The 19,180-nt window shown below is 45.0% G+C and overlaps 1 protein-coding gene across 8 annotated transcripts in view; it reads left to right on the top strand.

Moving 5' to 3' along the window:
* The window catches only part of LOC118082145 (amine sulfotransferase-like), a 47,032-nt gene that overhangs the window by 23,549 nt on the left and 4,303 nt on the right, over positions 1-19,180 (top strand). For 2 of the 8 annotated variants that reach the window (XM_035109141.3, XM_088666029.1), the window contains exons 1-4: positions 13,334-13,417; positions 17,162-17,306; positions 18,291-18,499; positions 19,012-19,138. In XM_035109141.3, coding sequence (XP_034965032.3) covers positions 17,165-17,306; positions 18,291-18,499; positions 19,012-19,138 — 478 coding nt within the window. In that variant the 5' untranslated portion in view covers positions 13,334-13,417; positions 17,162-17,164. Of the gene's footprint in view, positions 1-142; positions 1,292-13,333; positions 13,422-17,155; positions 17,307-18,290; positions 18,500-19,011; positions 19,139-19,180 lie in introns of those variants that run through there. The other 6 variants (XM_035109143.3, XM_088666031.1, XM_035109142.3 and 3 more) reach the window with 5 other exon arrangements.

Raw genomic sequence — 19,180 nt, 5'->3', positions numbered from 1 at the left:
TAACTAACTATTGGTGACCCAGATGGCAATGTAAATCATCTGACTCATTCACTTCATCTCTTTATTTATTGTGGGTGGCATTCAACTTTGTACTCTTCCAATTGTTCCATCAGGGCAACGATTTCAGTCTGCCAGATGGCACAATCCCCCCTCACCTTCCTTACCCTCTGCACCATTTTGGGGTTCTCTTGACCCCAATAGAGTCAATTTTGGCAGTGGGGAATATGCAGAGAGGAAAAGTGGGAAAACTGGGCAATGTATTCTTGATGCCTATAGCGATCTCCTTCAAGGGTCAGATTGTAAAGGGGGAATTTCCATTGGCATCATGGAGGAGAGAGAAAGGGTTAAAACAAATTTGGGGGGATGGAGGAGATAAAATGAGGACCCCAAGAAGCGTTTGAACCCAGGGAGAAGATCAGTAGTCTAGAGAATAGAGAGGCACCAAGCAGGTTGGCAGAGAAATGTTCTGCCCTTGTAACCTTGGACACCTCAAGCCAGACACTGCCAGTCAGCAAGAAGCCTTCTCCTTCAGGGGAGGGGACTAGAGTAAATGGAATGCTAAGCCATTGCCAACACTGCCGCCATCTCCAAGGACACACAGATGCCAGCGCCAGTGCAAACAATCCTTGCAGACCCAACCCGCTTGAAGGGGTGCCTGTTTGCTTGCTTGTCTCCTTAGAGAACTTAGGGCCCAGGTATTCTTGGAACAGTACCCAAGCATATGAAGGGAGAAAGCTGCACTTTGCCACGTCCTGAAGGTCTAGGAAAATTTAGCCCAGGGTCCAACCTGACAGCAGCGATCAAACTCATCAGGCCCTGGGCAAGGTCTCAGGAGCTCAGGAGCATCATCACTAGTTCCAGCCTGACCCCACTGCCCATCTCTGGGTAACTGGGCTGGATATGACAGTTGAACTAGGGATGGCATTTTGTGACAACCTGGCATTACAACTGTCTATTTCACCACTACAGTGCCAGGCACTATTGGAGACTGGGAAAACATGATGGCCATTGCAAAAATTGAAAGCTTTGACAGTGTTTTTCAGGAGCTGATGGAAAGGCTCCTCTTCAGGTTCTGCTGAACTGAGTCCGCCCCCAGCTTGAGAATATTTATACAGTCATACCTCGACAACCAAACACTTCAACTTCCAAAGGTTTCAACTTCCGAAGTCGACAACCCCGGAAGTCTTTTCACCACGCGCGGTCTGTGTGCGTGTTCTGCGCCCGCGCATAAGTGCGAAATCGCCGACAGCGCGCTTCAGAAACCGAAGACGGCTAGTCTTCATAAGTTGAGGTACCACTGTAGAAGCTTTTCCTCTGTCTTGCATGTGTGTACCAATTGTCCAGATCTTGAGAGATTTGCTGCAATCCAGCTAAAGCTGTGTTCGAACCAAGCAAACAGTATTTTGAATAGAGTTCTTTACTTAGGTCCTTCTCTAGAACAGGGTGTGCATGTGTTATAGTATCTGTCAATCCCTGTATTGCAAATAATTGGTCAAGAGCTGTGATTGTTAAAACAGATGTTTGTGATTATTTGAAGCCATTTTGAGTAGAAGTACTACAGGCAAGAAGTAATTTCCTTGTAATGGTCCAGGGGCGTAGCCAGGATCAAAACTAGGGGGGGGGCAAGCCATGGTCGTTCAGGGGCGGGGCCAAGGCACGGAAGGGGAGGGGCCATGAAGTGGGCGGGGCTAAAGGGCCAGCGGGCCTGATGACATCGTGGCGGTGGCAGCAGCGGCCACCTTGTGCTTCTGGGGCTGGTAGCGTTGGCGGCTACCCTGCTTGGCTGGAGAGGACGGGAGGGTCGGGCAGGCGAGAGGGGGGTGGCAGGGCGGGCAAGGGCGAGGCAAGACACGGCCGCAGCCACGACGGCTCTGAGGCGTTGCTGCATATCAGCATAATATTTCAACCATGGTTCAAGTCCCACCTTAGGAAAAAAATCCTGCATTGCAGCGGGTTGGACTAGATGACCCTTGTGGTCCCTTCCGACTACAATTCTACGATTCTATTGATATATTACCATACCATATGCATCGTTCTGCTTTCTTGAATTGTCCTACTCCTAGGCATAGCAGCCAACTCCTAGAGGCCTAGGTGCCTCTCCCCCCCCCCAATTACTGGTAAATACCGTATTTGAAAGAGTCATCCCCCCATGTTGATGGGCTTTCTATGTGGGGCTTATCTGCCCCCCCGTATTTTATTAAGGATGGAAGAGGGAGGGAAGGAAGGAAGAAATAGAGAGAGGGATAACTCATATTTGTGGGTGCCTCTGGGTGACGCTGTGATGCTGGAACTCTGCATGTACAGGAGCCTTGTAAGCAGCTTTCTCTCTGCTTGATTTACAGCAGGCACGTCCAACGGGTAGATTGTGATCTACCAGTATATCACTGGATGTCTGTGGTAGATCACTGGTAGGTCACTGGCACCCCTAAAAAAAGCTCACCCAAAATTTTCCTCCTCCCTCAAAAAAGTTGAACTATGACCTGAAGCCCTAAACAAAAATGAGCTTCTTTTAGGAGGGAGAGAGGCCCAACAAGTTTGACCTAAACCCAAAAAAACAGGGCTTCCCTTCCTTTTAAAAAAACTCAACAGCTTTGACCTGAACCCCCCAAAAGGGGGTAGATCACCCCCAGTTTTAAACTCTGAGTAAATCAGAGTCTCTTGGGAGGTGGCCACCCCTGATTTACAGTATACAGATGCAGGAGGAGGGGCAGACTGGAACACCAATGCTTTTTATAAACATCACTGTGTCTGTCAAAGCTACAGCCTCCCCCCTTTCTTATTCACTTCTTTTTAGCCTTGCAGAGCCACCTTAGTCAAATTGAATCCTCTGAGTCTGCACCCTCATTAAATTGCCAATAGAACTCTTAATGCTCCTGAATGCTCATTAACAACTCCCACTTAAGAACAATAGGGTGAAATGGTCAGCTATCGAATCTTGCCTGGGGATATATGCTCCATTGTCTTAACTGCTTAACTACTGGTAGCCACTTTGCTTTATTTATTTCATGTGTTTTTGTTACTGCTGTGCCCCCCCCCAGCAAGCGGAGACTTAGCTGCTCTTGCTAAAGCAAAGCCCTTTCCACTTCAGTTTTTGGAGGGGAAAAGTGCTGGTTATGGTCTGTAAAATACATTAATTTTTTTGCTTCTAGGGGGGGCAGCTGCCCCCTCCTGCCCCCCTGCCTACGCCCATGTAATGGTCCTACAAAATCAATATGGATACTTGATCATTTCCCAGGTGAAGATAAGTCACTTTGGTGATGTTAGGGGACCTCCGTACAGGGAGCCTCCGCATCTCCTGTTGACCAGCACATCGCCCAGTGAGAGCAGCAGCAGTGGGTCAGGTGAGGGGAATCAGGAAGTTAGCGGGATGGAGGTGTCAGGGCTCAACGATGTTGTATAGCCCTTGCACCGCCTTGACCAAGAGGTGGAGGGGAACAGGCAGCCCCTTCCGGCACCCAAATTATGGCGCGCCACTAAACCTAAGGTTGGGAGGAGGCGTTTTGGGGTGCCCAAACTCTTATGCTGGTCCCATAGCCGGAAACGTCCACTCCCAGATTCTGTGAGTGACTGAGAGATCATGTTTTCTGCTATCTCTGCACTGTAAATACTATGCACAATAAAACTCTTAAAGACAGAGTGGATTTGGGCGTCTTTACTCAAGAGTAGCTGCAACAACACCCTACAAGTGGGTTACACCAACTTGCTGAGTATGCATAGCTGTGTGATATAGTATAATTTCACAAATTGCAGAAAAAGTAACATAAGAATTACAATAGAAATTTTATTTTATGCTGCTTGTCATTTACTCACCTTTGGCCCCTGAAGAATGCAAATAGCAATCCATATGTTGCCAGAACAGATATTTATTTTTATGGTACTGAACAATCTCTTTGAAAGCTTCATTCCTAAACAAATTTATTATGAGGGAAAGTCTTATTGAACACATTTGGCTTTACTGCAGAGGACAGGGCTGCATGTCGCTTCCTTACCTTACTCCCCTGAATAATGGTTGTGCAAGAAGAGTGACAAAGTCTGATTCCAGAGGAACTCATCTGACCCCAAGGATAAGTGCCCCTACAGTTGTTAAGGAAGCATCTTTGTGGGAAGATTCCATGCTGATTAAGGCGATTTTGAAGTTTGCATAGATGTGTAGGAAGCCTAGGAGAGTTGAACTTGAGCAGCAAACACTTGAATTTGGGAGTCTCTTGCAGCCATTCTAACGAAAGAAGATCTCTCTGGGCCAAGTAAGAGCTGGTCAGCAATCTCAATGACCGTTCCCCACATAAAGAGGAGGCGCATTTTGCGCAGTGGCGCGCAGCCCCCTGGGATCCCTAAAGGCAGCCCTGGAAGTTTGGAAGCCGGCACTGCCTACCTGGGCTGGATACTGGTGTTCTCCGCCCACTCAGTTAGCCGTCCAATCCAGCTCAGGGAGGCGGGCCGGGGGGGTTGGCCAGGTAGGAACAGGTAACCTTACCTTGCACACGGTGGAAGGTGTAAATGGGGCAAAAGGGGGGGCATTGACCAAACACATAGGCCGTCATTGCCCTCCCCCTCCAGCGGCTGCGATCGAGGGGGGCGGGCTATCTGCTTGAACATATGTTTTCCAGAGTTAGCCCAACCCCCACACATGCTGGACAACCCTGAAAATTACCCCACGGCCGGCTGGGGGCTGGGAGGGATATACGCCCAATGCCTGCGCCAAGGGCATACCCAGCGCGGGGCAGGGGGGCAGAAGCAAAAAATAAGCGTGGCAAAAGCAGCTCCCCATCCTCCTCCCCGCTCCCTCCCTGGCTGTCTCTCCGGCAAAGCCTATCAGAGGGGAGGAGTTGTGAGCGGGAGCCGGTTCCCTGTGTTGGCAAGGGGGCTATTGGCTCCTTGCCTTAGCCGTCCCAGCTGCCACGCCCTGCCTACAGCACTCAACCAATAGTGCTGGCTTGGGGGCGGGGGCTAGTTGCATTCAAACAGCCACGGCAGCCCTGAGTCATCCTTCCTTATTGCCTCCAGTCCTCCTTCGCTCCGCTGACAACCTTGGGCTTTGAGCCGGCAGCACCTCGTCGCTCGCCCCTTTCGGCTTTTCCTGGCTTGTCCACAGAAGCGGAATAGGTTCCTTCTCCCTGGGAGTGGTAACGTTCGGGGATCAGGGCTTGTACCTGCGGGGGGAGGGGGTTCTTGTTTTGGAGGCTTTTTTCTTTGCTGATTACTTCCTAATTGGGCATGTTCTGCCTTTTAACTGCTTTATAGTTCAGCAAAGGCTTTTGGTGGGGAGGTGTGCATCTGGGAGCGTGGCTGGGCGTTTTCCCCTTCCTGCATCTGGGAGTGTTTTTTCCCTTCCTGCTGCTGCTTGGCCTCTCCCCCCTTACTCCTCACTCCCCGTCTTTGCCTCTGTTAGGATTAATAACATATCTTTGTGGGGTGTGTGTGTGTGGCTGAGGGAAGCGTGTCCCGGCTGCACGGCTGTTTTATTTTATTTTATTTTAGTTGTCTTTGTGGGAGTGGAGCTCCCCCCCCCCCCATCTTCGGCCAGTGAAGGTCAGCCTAGCTCGTTGAGGCAAGTTGTTGTTGTTGTTTAGTCGTTTAGTCGTGTCTGACTCTTCGTGACCCCATGGATCAGAGCACACCAGTCACTCCTGTCTTGGACTGCCTCCCGCAGTTTGGTCAAACTCATGTTCGTAGCTTCGAGAACACTGTCCAACCATCTTGTCCTCTGTCGTCCCCTTCTCCTAGTGCCCTCAATCTTTCCCAACATCAGGGTCTTTTCCAAGGATTCTTCTCTTCTCATAAGGTGGAGAAGAGGTGGAGGCCAAAGTATTGGAACCTCAGCTTCACGATCTGTCCTTCCAGTGAGCACTCAGGGCTGATTTCCTTAAGAATGGATAGGTTTGATCTTCTTGCAGTCCATGGGACTCTCAAGAGTCTCCTCCAGCACCATAATTCAAAAGCATCAATTCTTTGGCGATCAGCCTTCTTCATGGTCCAGCTCTCACTTCCATACATCACTACTGGGAAAACCATAGCTTTAACTATACGGACCTTTGTAGGCAAGGTGATGTCCCTGCTTTTTAAGATGCTGTCTAGGTTTGTCATTGCTTTTTCTCCCAAGAAGCAGGCATCTTTTAATTTCGTGACTGCTGTCACCATCTGCAGTGATCAAGGAGCCCAAGAAAGTAAAATCTCTCACTGCCTCCATTTCTCCCCCTACTATTTGCCAGGAGGTGATGGGACAACCACAACCACTTCAAATTTGGTGATGACCTGTTCCTCCAGATCAGCGGCACAGCCATGGGCACCCATGGCATGGCCCCACAGTATGCCAACATCTTCATGGCAGATTTAGAACGTTTCCTAGACTCCTACCCACTCAAACCTCTCTTGTACCTATGATACATTGACAATATTTTTATTATCTGGACACATGGACAACAGACCCTGGAAACCTTCCACCAGACATTCAATGACTTTCACCCCACCATCAACCTAACAATGAACCAATCTATGCAAGAAATGCATTTTTTGGACACTACTATAAAAATACAGGATGGACATATAGACACCACCTTATACAGAAAACCAACTGACCGACAAACATATCTACATGCTTCTAGCTACCATCCCAAACATACCAAACAATCCATCATATACAGCCAGGCCCTACGTTACTCTTAGAATTTTGAAGTGTCAGGCATAGCTCTAGTGGCTTTAGCCCAAACGTAGCAGAGTTTTCCTGCACAGCGCAGAAGCTAGTTGAGGTGGAAATGACTAGTCGGCTAGACGCAGAATAACTATTTACAGGATTTATTAAAAGAAAATAAAAGCAGCAGAGTTTCTGCATACAAAGCAAAGCAAAATAAATCCTTACTCTTTCTCTCTCCAACCATATACACAGCACTTCTACTCCTAACACCTAACAAAAACCAACTGTGCTAGCATTCCTTGATAACAGAGTTCAGTGCTGGTCGTTAACCAATCAGAAGAGAGTAGTTTCTAGGTCAGGCAGACCTTGGCTTTCTGCCAAGAGTAAATTGACACTGCCTTGAGTTAATTGTGTGAAGCCAGAATCTGTAAGTTTCCCATGAGAACCAATTAACCAATTAACAGAAACTGAACACCCCCTCACAGATTCTGCTGGACAATTAACATCTATTAACACCTGTGTAGGAACTTTTACTGTTCACTCATTTTTCCAGCAAACCTAAACCCTTGCACATTTGCTTGTTCTTTATCTTTGCCAATGGTTTAGTTAACACATCTGCCACATTTTCTTCACTTGATACATAAGTACATGTGATTACATTGTCTTGTACACTACAACGAACATTTTGGTATTTTACAGCGATATGTTTGGAACGTGACTTGAAACCCTCTGTTTTACTTAAGGTTATACAAGCCTGATTATCAATGTAAACTTGTACTGGTTCGCCACAATTTACATTTAAATCTGCTAACAAACGCTTGAAATAAACCACTTCGTTGCACAATTCACTCAATGCGGCGTACTCGGATTCCATTGATGACACACTTACGACGTTCTGCTTGCGCGATCGCCAGCTGATTAAAGCTCCACCGAACATTATGACTAATCCTGTGACAGATTTTCTATCTGGTAAATTTCCCCAGTCACTATCACAGTAGCAACTCAACATTTCATCCTCTGAAGAATTTAGTTGTAACATATAGCCAATTGTCTGTTTAAGGTATCTCAGAACTTGCTTTACCCCTTTCCAGGCATTTAGTGTGGGTTTTGAGACCAATCTACTTAGTATGCCTACGGCATAGCTAATATCAGGTCTGGACCATTGTGCTAGATACAATAGACTTCCAATTACAGAATGATATACCTCTGGATGTTCAAATACAGGACTCTCATCTGTATGAAGTGTTTTTATGAAACCTGGATCCATAGGTACCGCTGCCCCTTTGCAATCCTGCATCCTGTACGTAGTCAGTAGCTGTTTTATTTTGTTCTGCTGACTAATTAGGCAGCTGCCATCTTGGGCCCAGCACACTTCCAACCCTAGATATGCCCGAACAGGGCCTAAGTCCTTCACTTTGAACTTACTTGACAATTGCTTAGCAAACCTTTTAGTTTGTTTGTCTGTCTTGCAAGCATACAATACGTCATCTACATAGAGCAGACAAAACTCTTGATTACTGCCTGTACCACGTACATAAACACAATTGTCAGCTGTACTCTGCTTGAAGCCAAATGACACTAAGGCCTCATGAAAACATTTGTTCCAAGATCTTGCAGCCTGTTTGAGCCCATATAGAGCTTTGTTTAATTTCAGCACTCTATTGGAACCTGTCTCATACCCAGGCGGTTCAGCTAGATACAGGTCTTCTGATAATGATGCATGTAAATATGCAGCCTGTATGTCAAAATGATTTAACTGGAGTTTTCTCTTTGCTCCAAGCGTTAGAATCAGCCTTACACTGTCCCCCTTAGCGGTAGGGGAAAAAGTCTCGTCATAATCTTTTCCAGGCCTCTGAGAATATCCCTGGGCCACTAAACGAGCTTTGTATTTGTACCCTCCTGTCACCAGTGGTTTAAGTTTGTACACCCACCTGCAGCCTACAATCTTTGCCCCCTCAGGCGCTGCTACTGGTGTAAAAACCTTGTGCTCATTCAGAGAGGACATCTCTTCCTCCATTGCCTGTTTCCAAAGCTCTGCCCCCTCTTTTGGTAACTTTAACACCTCCTGAAAACTCTTGGGCTCTGCAATTACACTAAACACATTTGCAGTATCTGGAGAAAACCGCTCTGGAGGCACTCCTTTGTTTTGTCTTTTAGATCTTCTGGGAGAAAATTTTTCTTCTGACCCACTTTCCTCCTCAGAACTATGACCTCTCTTCTGTTGCTTAGCAACTGGTCTCTGGCTAATTGCACTTTCTTGAGAGCTCTTATCTGAACTTTCCTCCCCCTCAGACTCTGATTCTCTATGTTTACCTTCAGAGTCACGAAGCCCCTGGGAAGGTTCAAACCAAACCTCAGTATTGGCATGTAGTCTCTCCCAACCATAGCTTTAACTATACGGACCTTTGTCGGCAAGGTGATGTCTCTAAAAAGCAGAGACATCACCTTGCCGACAAAGGTCCGTATAGTTAAAGCTATGGTTTTCCCAGTAGTGATGTATGGAAGTGAGAGCTGGACCATAAAGAAGGCTGATCGCCGAAGAATTGATGCTTTTGAATTATGGTGCTGGAGGAGACTCTTGAGAGTCCCATGGACTGCAAGAAGATCAAACCTATCCATTCTGAAGGAAATCAGCCCTGAGTGCTCCCTGGAAGGACAGATCGTGAAGCTGAGGCTCCAATACTTTGGCCACCTCATGAGAAGAGAAGAATCCTTGGAAAAGACCCTGATGTTGGGAAAGATTGAGGGCACTAGGAGAAGGGGACGACAGAGGACAAGATGGCTGGACAGTGTTCTCGAAGCTACGAACATGAGTTTGACCAAACTGCGGGAGGCAGTGCAAGACAGGAGTGCCTGGCGTGCTATGGTCCATGGGGTCACGAAGAGTCGGACACGACTAAACAACTCTCCCAGCCACTATGTTCACAAAAACTGGCATTCCTGGAGATCACAATGCCATTTGTCCCTTCAGCAAATTGGAACCCTTTTCCTAGCTCCTGGTAGCCCACAAACACTAACTGTTTGGTCTTAGGATCTCCCTTCTTTCTCATTTGTTTTGGAATTAATACCCAGGCTTTTGACCCAAACACATGCAAATGGTCAATTTTGGGTTTTTTGCCAAACAATTTAAAGTACGGAGTTGTCCCTGTTGTTTGATGAAAGAGCCTATTTTGGAGATAACACGCGGTGAGCATGCTCTCCCCCCAATAAGACATGGGCAAACCAGCATCTTCAAGCATGGCAAACATCATTTCTTGAAGAGATCTGTGTTTTCGCTCCGCAATGCCGTTCTCTTCCGGGGAAAAAGCGTTCGTTTTTCTATGCCCAATGCCACGCTTCTGTAACCAATCTCTAAAAGCATTAGACATAAATTCCCCACCTCTGTCCGTCTGAATCCTTCTGAGTTTAAGGGACAGAAACCTTTCCACAGATGCCACCCAGCCTTTAAATTTAGTGAACACGTCACCCTTATTCTTCATTGGATAACACCAAGTGTAACGTGTCGCGTCATCAACAATTGTTAGCGAAAAACGCGATCCACCCCTGCTTACAGCAAATGGACCAACAACGTCCATGTGGACTAGCTGTAGCGGTGACTCACTAACTCTATCACTCCTGGGGTAAGAGACTCTGTGGGTTTTAACCTTTTTACAAATATTGCAGTCAAGGAACTGGTTACAACTCTTTAAATTGCACCCATCAGCCAATTCAGACATTTTCAGTACACTTTTCCAGCCAGCATGCCCCATTTTCCTGTGCAATAAGTGCACACAGTTGTCATGCATAGCTTTGTTGCTCACTGCAGGCTGAGATTTACTGACCACTGCTGCAACTTGAGATCCTGCTTTAAGCCAAAACAAGCCTCCCTCTGACTTAGCAGTGCCTAAAATCTCACCAGCCTTCTTAATCATGCAACTGTCTCCTTCAAAATGCACTTTAAACCCAGCTTTTAGCAAACAATCTACAGACATCAGATTGCTCCTTAATGAAGGTACACACAGTACATTTTGCAGGCATTCACGCAGACAAGGAACAAAAACTGCACCCCCCGAAATCACTTCAGAAGTACTTCCGTCTGCTAGAGCCACCTGGCTGCGCTGTGCCGAGTTCTTGGAAACAAACAATTCATCTGAATTTACAATGTGCCGAGACGCTCCCGAATCGACCACCCAGACAGCTTGTTTCTCCTCAGCAATCTTGACCTCGGCGGTCACCAGCTGAGCTGATTGTTTTCGTTTGAAGAATTTCTTTTGACGCTGCTGCTGCTGCTGATCTCGTCTCTGCTCCTGCACCGGCCGCTGAGACTTGACCATCTCCGGACATTGACGTTTTAGATGCGCTGAAGACCCACATCGGAAACAACGCCTAACAGCAAACGCTGACTCCTCACCGGCACGCTGCTGCTGCTTCACCTCTGGTACGGCATGAAAACTCCTTCCAAACCGCCCGCTTGTAGAAGCCTCTGCAGCCAACGACCTTTCTTGCTTCTTCTGCCATTCTTCAATCAAACGCCCAGTAACATAACTGACTGTTAAATCACCCTCTTTCATTGCTTCTAGAGACATAACAAGATTATCCCAGCTTTCCGGGAGAGAGCTCAGAATGATAGCCACCTTCTCCTGCTGGTCTAATGCACAGTCTCTTTCCTGAAGCGCAACAAACTTTAACTGCAGACTGCGTAGGTGTTCCTGCATTGTAACCCCAGGCTGTAACATTGCCTTGTACAATGCCTTGCGAATAAACAGCTTGGAAACCGCTGTCTCACGCACATGGAGTTCTTTAAGTGCTTGCCACACACCTCTAGCTGTCTTGATTCCCCTCACATACGGCAACTGGGAATCTTCCAGCCCCAAGACAATTGTGGCCCTTGCTCTTTGGTCTTTATCGAGGTCTTCATCATCAGGCTTCGCTGGAAACTTACTCACCACTTGCCAGAGATGATCCCTCTGCAGCACTGCCTGCATGCGTTCCGACCACAGCAAGTAATTGGAGTCATTCAGACGCTCAAAAGCCATCTGAACTGGTTGTGAGGCCATCTTGAGAGCGATGTCCCTGGAACCTGGAACCAGCTACTCACGGCCACCGAGAGAGAACAGGAACCACAGCACCCAGCACTCACACGCTGCAGCTGTCGTCCTTGACAGTCAGGAACCAGCCAGTCTCCTTCCGCTGCACCAACGCCACAGGAACAACGACTTCTGGAACTACTGGAACCTCTCCGCTTACGCTGACACCACCACAACTCAGGCTGGCAGCATGATACCCATAACCTCTTAGAATTTTGAAGTGTCAGGCATAGCTCTAGTGGCTTTAGCCCAAACGTAGCAGAGTTTTCCTGCACAGCGCAGAAGCTAGTTGAGGTGGAAATGACTAGTCGGCTAGACGCAGAATAACTATTTACAGGATTTATTAAAAGAAAATAAAAGCAGCAGAGTTTCTGCATACAAAGCAAAGCAAAATAAATCCTTACTCTTTCTCTCTCCAACCATATACACAGCACTTCTACTCCTAACACCTAACAAAAACCAACTGTGCTAGCATTCCTTGATAACAGAGTTCAGTGCTGGTCGTTAACCAATCAGAAGAGAGTAGTTTCTAGGTCAGGCAGACCTTGGCTTTCTGCCAAGAGTAAATTGACACTGCCTTGAGTTAATTGTGTGAAGCCAGAATCTGTAAGTTTCCCATGAGAACCAATTAACCAATTAACAGAAACTGAACAGTTACAACCGTATCTGTTCCAACTCTACAGACAGAGAATCTCACCTAAGAGATCTACAGCAAACCTTTTTAGAACTGAAATATCCACCTGATGAAGTTAAACAACAGATCAACAGAGCCAGACTGATACCTAGAGAGAACCTGCTGCAAGACAGACCCCAAAAAGAAAATAACAGAACAAACACTAGTTATCACATACAGCTCCCAAGTTAAAACAGTACAACGCATCATCAGAGATCTACAGCCTCTCCTGGACAATGACAGCTCCCTTTCTCAAGCTCTGGGAGGAAGACCTTTCATTGCCTACAGACAGCCACCCAATCTTAAACAACTCCTCACCCACAATAATACAACCACCAGGCTTAACATGGACACTGGTACCAGAGCCTGCAATAAACCCAGATGCCAACTTTGCTGCCACATACACCCGGACAACACCATGACTGGCCCCAACAACATCCAACATACCATCTCAGGACTATTTAATTGCTCATCTTCTAACATTGTGTATGCCATCAAATGCCAACAGTGCCCTTCAGCTCTCTATATTGGACAAACAGGCCAAACCCTACGCCAAAGGATAAATGAACATAAATCTGACATCAGATTTATTTTGGAGTTAAAGTTGGTGTTATTGGGGTGTAAGTCAGTGGCATATGTGTACAAATAGACATCCACTGGTGAATCTCAGGTCTCTCTTACCATTTGAGCCCATTTTCTACTACCGGTAGTGGACCTGAGCAGATGTAATACTGCATTTATTTCTTAAACAGACAAAGACCACTGTTGATATTGGCTGTTGCTTGTGCAAAGAAGCAAGTTCTCCTCCTGTTTTACATTATCAGCCTCTATTCGCCCTTGTTTACCTTTCTTTTCTTGCATAACATGCCATTAATGATTTACTAAGGAGGAGCCATTGGCTTAATCCAACTCTTATCAGCTGACAGAATTCTATAAAGCAGTTTCCTGGAGAGCTCTGAGCTTGAGCCTTGAAAAGCTGCAATACTCCAAGTGGTAGAAGTGACCTCTCTCTCTCCCCCACACACTTTTTGTCTCTAAAAACGAAAGGTAGGTAAGTTTTGTTGTAAATAAAACTTTCCAAGTTAAAGCAGGACTACTATATGACAAACAAGGAATTTACTCTTACTCGCATGAGTTCTGAGGGGCAACAAAGTATTTGCAAGAAAATTCTTGTCACAATTCATATTCTTTTCTCTTGTGACACACAGTGCAACATTTGTGCTACCAGAGATTAATACTGTAGTTATTTTAAGGGGACTGAATGTGAACTCCCATCGTGCAAGTGGAACCCTGCTCATTCGGCATGGGATAAAACCCTTAATTTATATACAGTATTGGAAAATCAAATGGAGTATTTTTCTTGTTACTATTTTATACATATGTTTTCCACTAAACAATTATTGCATTTCTTAGCGATAAAATACAAGATGTATAAAGAAAATTACAGTGATATTCTGGGTTAATGGCACTTTATTTTTTATCTTTGGCCAGTGAAGATCAGCCTAGCTTTGTTGTTGTTTAGTCGTTTAGTTGTGTCCGACTCTTCGTGACCCCATTGACCATAGCACGCCAGGCACTCCTGTCTTCCACTGCCTCCCGCAGTTTGGGCAAACTCATGTTCGTAGCTTCAAGAACACTGTCCAACCATCTTGTCCTCTGTCGTCCCCTTCTCCTAGTGCCCTCAATCTTTCCCAACATAGGGTCTTTTCCAGGGAGTCTTCTCTTCTCATGAGGTGGCCAAAGTATTGGAGCCTCAGCTTCACGATCTGTCCTTCCAGTGAGCACTCAGGGCTGATTTCCTTCAGAATTGATAGGTTTGATCTTCTTGCAGTCCATGGGACTCTCAAGAGTCTCCTCCAGCACCATAATTCAAAAGCATCAATTCTTCGACGATCAGCCTTCTTTATGATCCAGCTCTCACTTCCATACATCACTACTGGGAAAACCATAGCTTTAACTATACGGACCTTTGTCGGCAAAGTGATGTCTCTGCTTTTTAAGATGCTGTCTAGGTTTGTCATTTCTTTTCTCCCAAGAAGCAGGCGTCTTTTAATTTCGTGACTGCTGTCACCATCTGCAGTGATCAAGGAGCCCAAGAAAGTAAGATCTCTCACTGCCTCCATTTCTTCCCCTTCTATTTGCCAGGAGGTGATGGGACCAGTGGCCATGATCTTGGTTTTTTTTTTATATTGAGCTTCAGACCATATTTTGCGCTCTCCTCTTTCACCCTCATTAAAAGGTTCTTTAATTCCTTCTCACTTTCTGCCATCAAGGTTGTGTCATCTGCATATCTGAGGTTGTTGATATTTCTTCCGGCAATCTTAATTCCGGCTTGGGATTCATCTAGTCCAGCCTTTCGCATGATGAATTCTGCATATAAGTTAAATAAGCAGGGAGACAATATACAACCTTGTCGTACTCCTTTCCCAATTTTGAACCAATCAGTTGTTCCATATCCAGTTCTAACTGTAGCTTCTTGTCCCACATAGAAATTTCTCAGGAGACAGATGAGGTGATCAGGCACTCCCATTTCTTTAAGAACTTGCCATTGTTTGCTGTGGTCGACACAGTCAAATGCTTTTGCGTAGTCAATGAAGCAGAAGTAGATGTTTTTCTGGAACTCTCTAGCTTTCTCCATAATCCAGCGCATGTTTGCTATTTGGTCTCTGGTTCCTCTGCCCCTTCGAAATCCAGCTTGCACTTCTGGGAGTTCTCTGTCCACATACTGCCTAAGCCTGCCTTGTAGAATTTTAAGCATAACCTTGCTAGCTATAGAATTTTTGCTCCCTTGTAGGATTTTAAGCATAACCCAGCCTAGCTTTATTGTGACTTTATCTTGCCTGCTCAGTTGTCCTTTTGCCCAGCCACCTAAATTGCTCTTAATAGTTATCATTGTATGAGCCTGCAGCGTCAATTGCCTATCGTTCTCGTCGCCTAGCAACCAGTGTTTCAGAGGGATTTCTCATGTGAGTGTGGTTAGTAGGGAGAGCCCTTAGGAGCCTTTTAAAGAACAGAAACTTCTGCACTGTAGCTAAAGCCAATTAATCTGCTTTTTAACGTATCTTAAGTTCTATCTTAAATGGTGTGACTCACCCTGGGGACTGTTCCAGGAGTTTAAAAACTGCACAGGCTACTGGCTAGTCAAAGCTACTCCTTTAACAAAGCATGAAGTAGAGAACACTTTCTCTCCCACATTCCTTATGCACTAAGCAAAAAAAAAAAAAGGACAATAAAATTGGGTCCCTTTTCACTAGATCACGATAAATTCAAACCTTGAGGGAGAAGAAAAGAAAAAAGACACAAGGTGCAAAATTGGTTATGAGGGAGAGAAAGGGACTCTGCTGCACCAAGTGTCAGGCCTTTGTGATCTCGGTGTGCGTGTGATGATTTCAGACCTAATTTGTGCATTCTGCCAACACAAAAGTTCTTGCAGCTCCTAAGTGATCTTTCAATGCAGAAGGAACACGCTCATTAGGTTTTTTTCACCTTCTCACCTGCCTTCATTAAGGAAGACCCTTTACAATCCCAATTGAACAGCAGGGGACAACTGAGAAGTGTCCCCCCTTTGTTAACATGTGTTTCTCCCCTCCATCACTGAGCACCAGAGAAAAGTGCTGCATGTAGATCATTTTTTCATCAAATTTGTACAGCAAAAAAAAGTTGCTGTTTTTGAATGTTTTAAGAATAAATAAACAAAGCCCTGGGAAACTAAAGTAAGAAGATAGAGAAATTGGATAACAAATCCCCCTCCCCCAGAATGTATCTAAACTGCGCCTCGGGATTACATGAACATCAATATCAAGAAATTTCCCAAATGGGTTTGGGGAGCTGTGAATTCTTAATTTTCTGAAGCAAACTTAAGACATGTTTATCAATTCAAAGGTATGGATATAGATCACTCAAAACCACAAAAGGGGGGGGTGTATCCTGCAACTAAAACAACAACTCTAATGTAGATTTATTTTGTTATAAAAATGCACACACCATGGTTTTGTTTCTGTTCGTTATTCTTCACATTTGCCTTTCCTTGTTCTTTGTATGCATAAAGACAACCTTCAATACCAACTTTTCAGATGGAAATAATATGTATCTGTCTCTCTTCTGCACACCTTTGCTGAGTATTTTAATCATAGTATTGCACACCTTTGCTGAGTATTTTAATCATAGTATCACAGAACTGGATGGTTGGAAGGGACCCCCAAGGGTCCTGTAGACCAACCCCCTCCAGTGCAGGAATCACACCACAAGCATCTCTCACAAATCAAGTTTGCTCCATCTTCCCTGTGAACAGGCCTTCAGATACAACAGAATAACAGAACCATTCACAGAGTTGGAAGGGAACCACCAGGGTCATCTAGTCCAACCCCCTCCAATGCAGGAATCTTTTGCCCAACATGGGGCTTGGAACCACACCCTGAGATTAAGAGTGTAAGCGTGGTGTCAGCTCCCTTAAAAAAGGTCAACAACTCTCGGAAAGGGCGGGCGCCGGAGGGATCGCCGGATATGCTTAAGACGGCCCTGGGTGCCAATGCAGGGAGGGCACTGCAAGAAGGGGGCTCTGCCGCCACCTAGGTGGAAAGTTCACCACTGCATCAGGCCAACGGGGAACTGACTTGGAGCAGCCAGCCTCCTAAACCATGGCTTGCCCCCCCCCAGTTTTGATATTGGGTACGCCCCTCCTTGAGATATGCAAGAGGAGTAGGATTTCACAAAATGACACCTCTATTTCTTTGCGATTTCCCATTTTTGCATAATAGAGGGAACTGTTCTCTTCTATTTATTCTTATGCAGGCAATGGAACCAGACGAGAAATACCTTTACAAATACAAAGGATTTTATTTCCAGCCTGATTTGACTCCAGTAGAGTGCTTGGATACCTTGGAGGATTTTGAAATAAGGGACAGTGATGTATTTTTATTCACTTATCCAAAGTCAGGTAAGAGTGTATTTTCATAGGAAGAACCATGATTGTTTTTCAACCATGATGGATACCCACATAAATCTACATAGCATCTGTATTATCCTAACTCAGGTCTAAAATCACATGCAAAATAAAGGTCAATATGGGTAGTTTGGAACTCACCTGGATACATAAAGGTGAACTGGCACAATTATTATATAATGTTTTCCACCAGTGTCAACCTGTTTCAGATTTTGAAAGCAATATAAAACATTCAAATTTGCTTGCTAGGGGTTTTTTGTATTAATGACTTTCAGGATTTTGTATGTGGTTGTAAAATGGTGTTTGTAAAATTCTATTCTTAAAAACCTTTCATCTTGTGACTCTTTGCCAATAATAACAGGGGTCTGTATCCAATGCAGTTCTGCCCCACATGTAATAACTTCCACTCACACACCAGAACTTCCTTCACTCTTCTTTGGAGTACTTTGTAGAACCAGACAACCTTTTTTTTTATTCCCTGGACTTTGACTATCATTTGTATAATGTGCTGGGAAGAATCTGGAATAGAGCGTTTGGTAGCTTTTTGAAAAATAAAGGAACTTATTTGCAAATATTGTTCTGTCTTCCCAAATCCTCAAATTATATGAAACCTTTAGATGAACTTCGCATTTCTCATCCACAATGGAAAGGAAGCCTTGGTCAATCTTCCTCATTCCCCCATTGCTGCCCCTATTTCAGTGGTGATCTGTGTGACACCAAAATTTGGTTCCCCCTACCTCCCACCTTCTATTTTATATCATAGTGGTGGCAACCCGTGCAGCCAGATCCCTAAATCTGCCTCTGCTTGCTGTGTTTCCCATAATTCCCTTCCTCTCCCTCATTTCTTGTCTCTAACAGTGTTGCAATTCACACAGTAAGCTCCTCGATGCAGAGACATGTTGTTCTCAGTCATTTCACTCTAAGTACTAAGTACTGTACATTCATGGCAATGAATGAATTAAATATTCTCGTTTATAGGCACAGTATGGACTGAAAATATTTTGAGCTTGATTTATCATGAAGGTCATCGAGATGGAACGGAAAACTTGAATTTATTAGACAGGTTTCTGTCGCTGGAGTTCAATATCCGCAAAATGGATTACGCCAGTTGCCCATCACCTCGCCTCTTTGCTTCCCATCTACCCTACTATTTAGTACCCAAGGGATTAAGAAACAAAAGTGCAAAAGTAGGTCACACCACTATTATTATTTGATCAAATTAAACATTTGTCTTGCCTTATTTAAATTAACATCTCAGTTTCCGTTAATATTTCTCAGTTTTAGAGGGCAGTTCATCCAGTTGCAATTGCATTGTCCATATGAATGAATAGTGCTTTGTACACCCTGAATAATTCCCATGACTCCTACACAGCAAAGATTTTATGCTCCATAACAGTCAAAGTCTTGTTGGAGGGTGGCCTCCAACACTCTTAATAAGAATAAGTTCATTTGACACCATAGGATTGCACTGTGTGTGTGACATGCATGTTGCAAAAGAGTGTGAGGCTGCCAGGGCTATAAAGCAACTTGGAAGCATCAAGAATGTACAAGAAGAGATATGTGAGATCCATCCATTTATTCTTTTATGCATACATACCCCACATTTCACAGCCACAGAAATAACTAACAAAACCAAACAAAAGAGACAGTAGAAACAATAAGATCAGCAATAGAATAGAATTGGTTGTTGTTCCTGCAGGTTGTTTATGTGGTCAGAAACCCAAAGGATGTATTGGTTTCCAATTACCATTTCTCCAAAACTGCAGTCACATTAGAAGAAGTAGAAGATTTTGGAATTTTCATGGAGAGGTTTTTGGCTGGAAAGGGTAAGGATGATTTGCAACTCTAAAATGAATCACTTTTGTCCC

Source organism: Zootoca vivipara, chromosome 3, assembly GCF_965207765.1.
Source record: "Zootoca vivipara chromosome 3, rZooViv2.hap1.1, whole genome shotgun sequence".
Lineage (NCBI taxonomy): Eukaryota > Metazoa > Chordata > Lepidosauria > Squamata > Lacertidae > Zootoca > Zootoca vivipara.
This window is presented reverse-complemented; position numbering and strand designations above follow the sequence as displayed.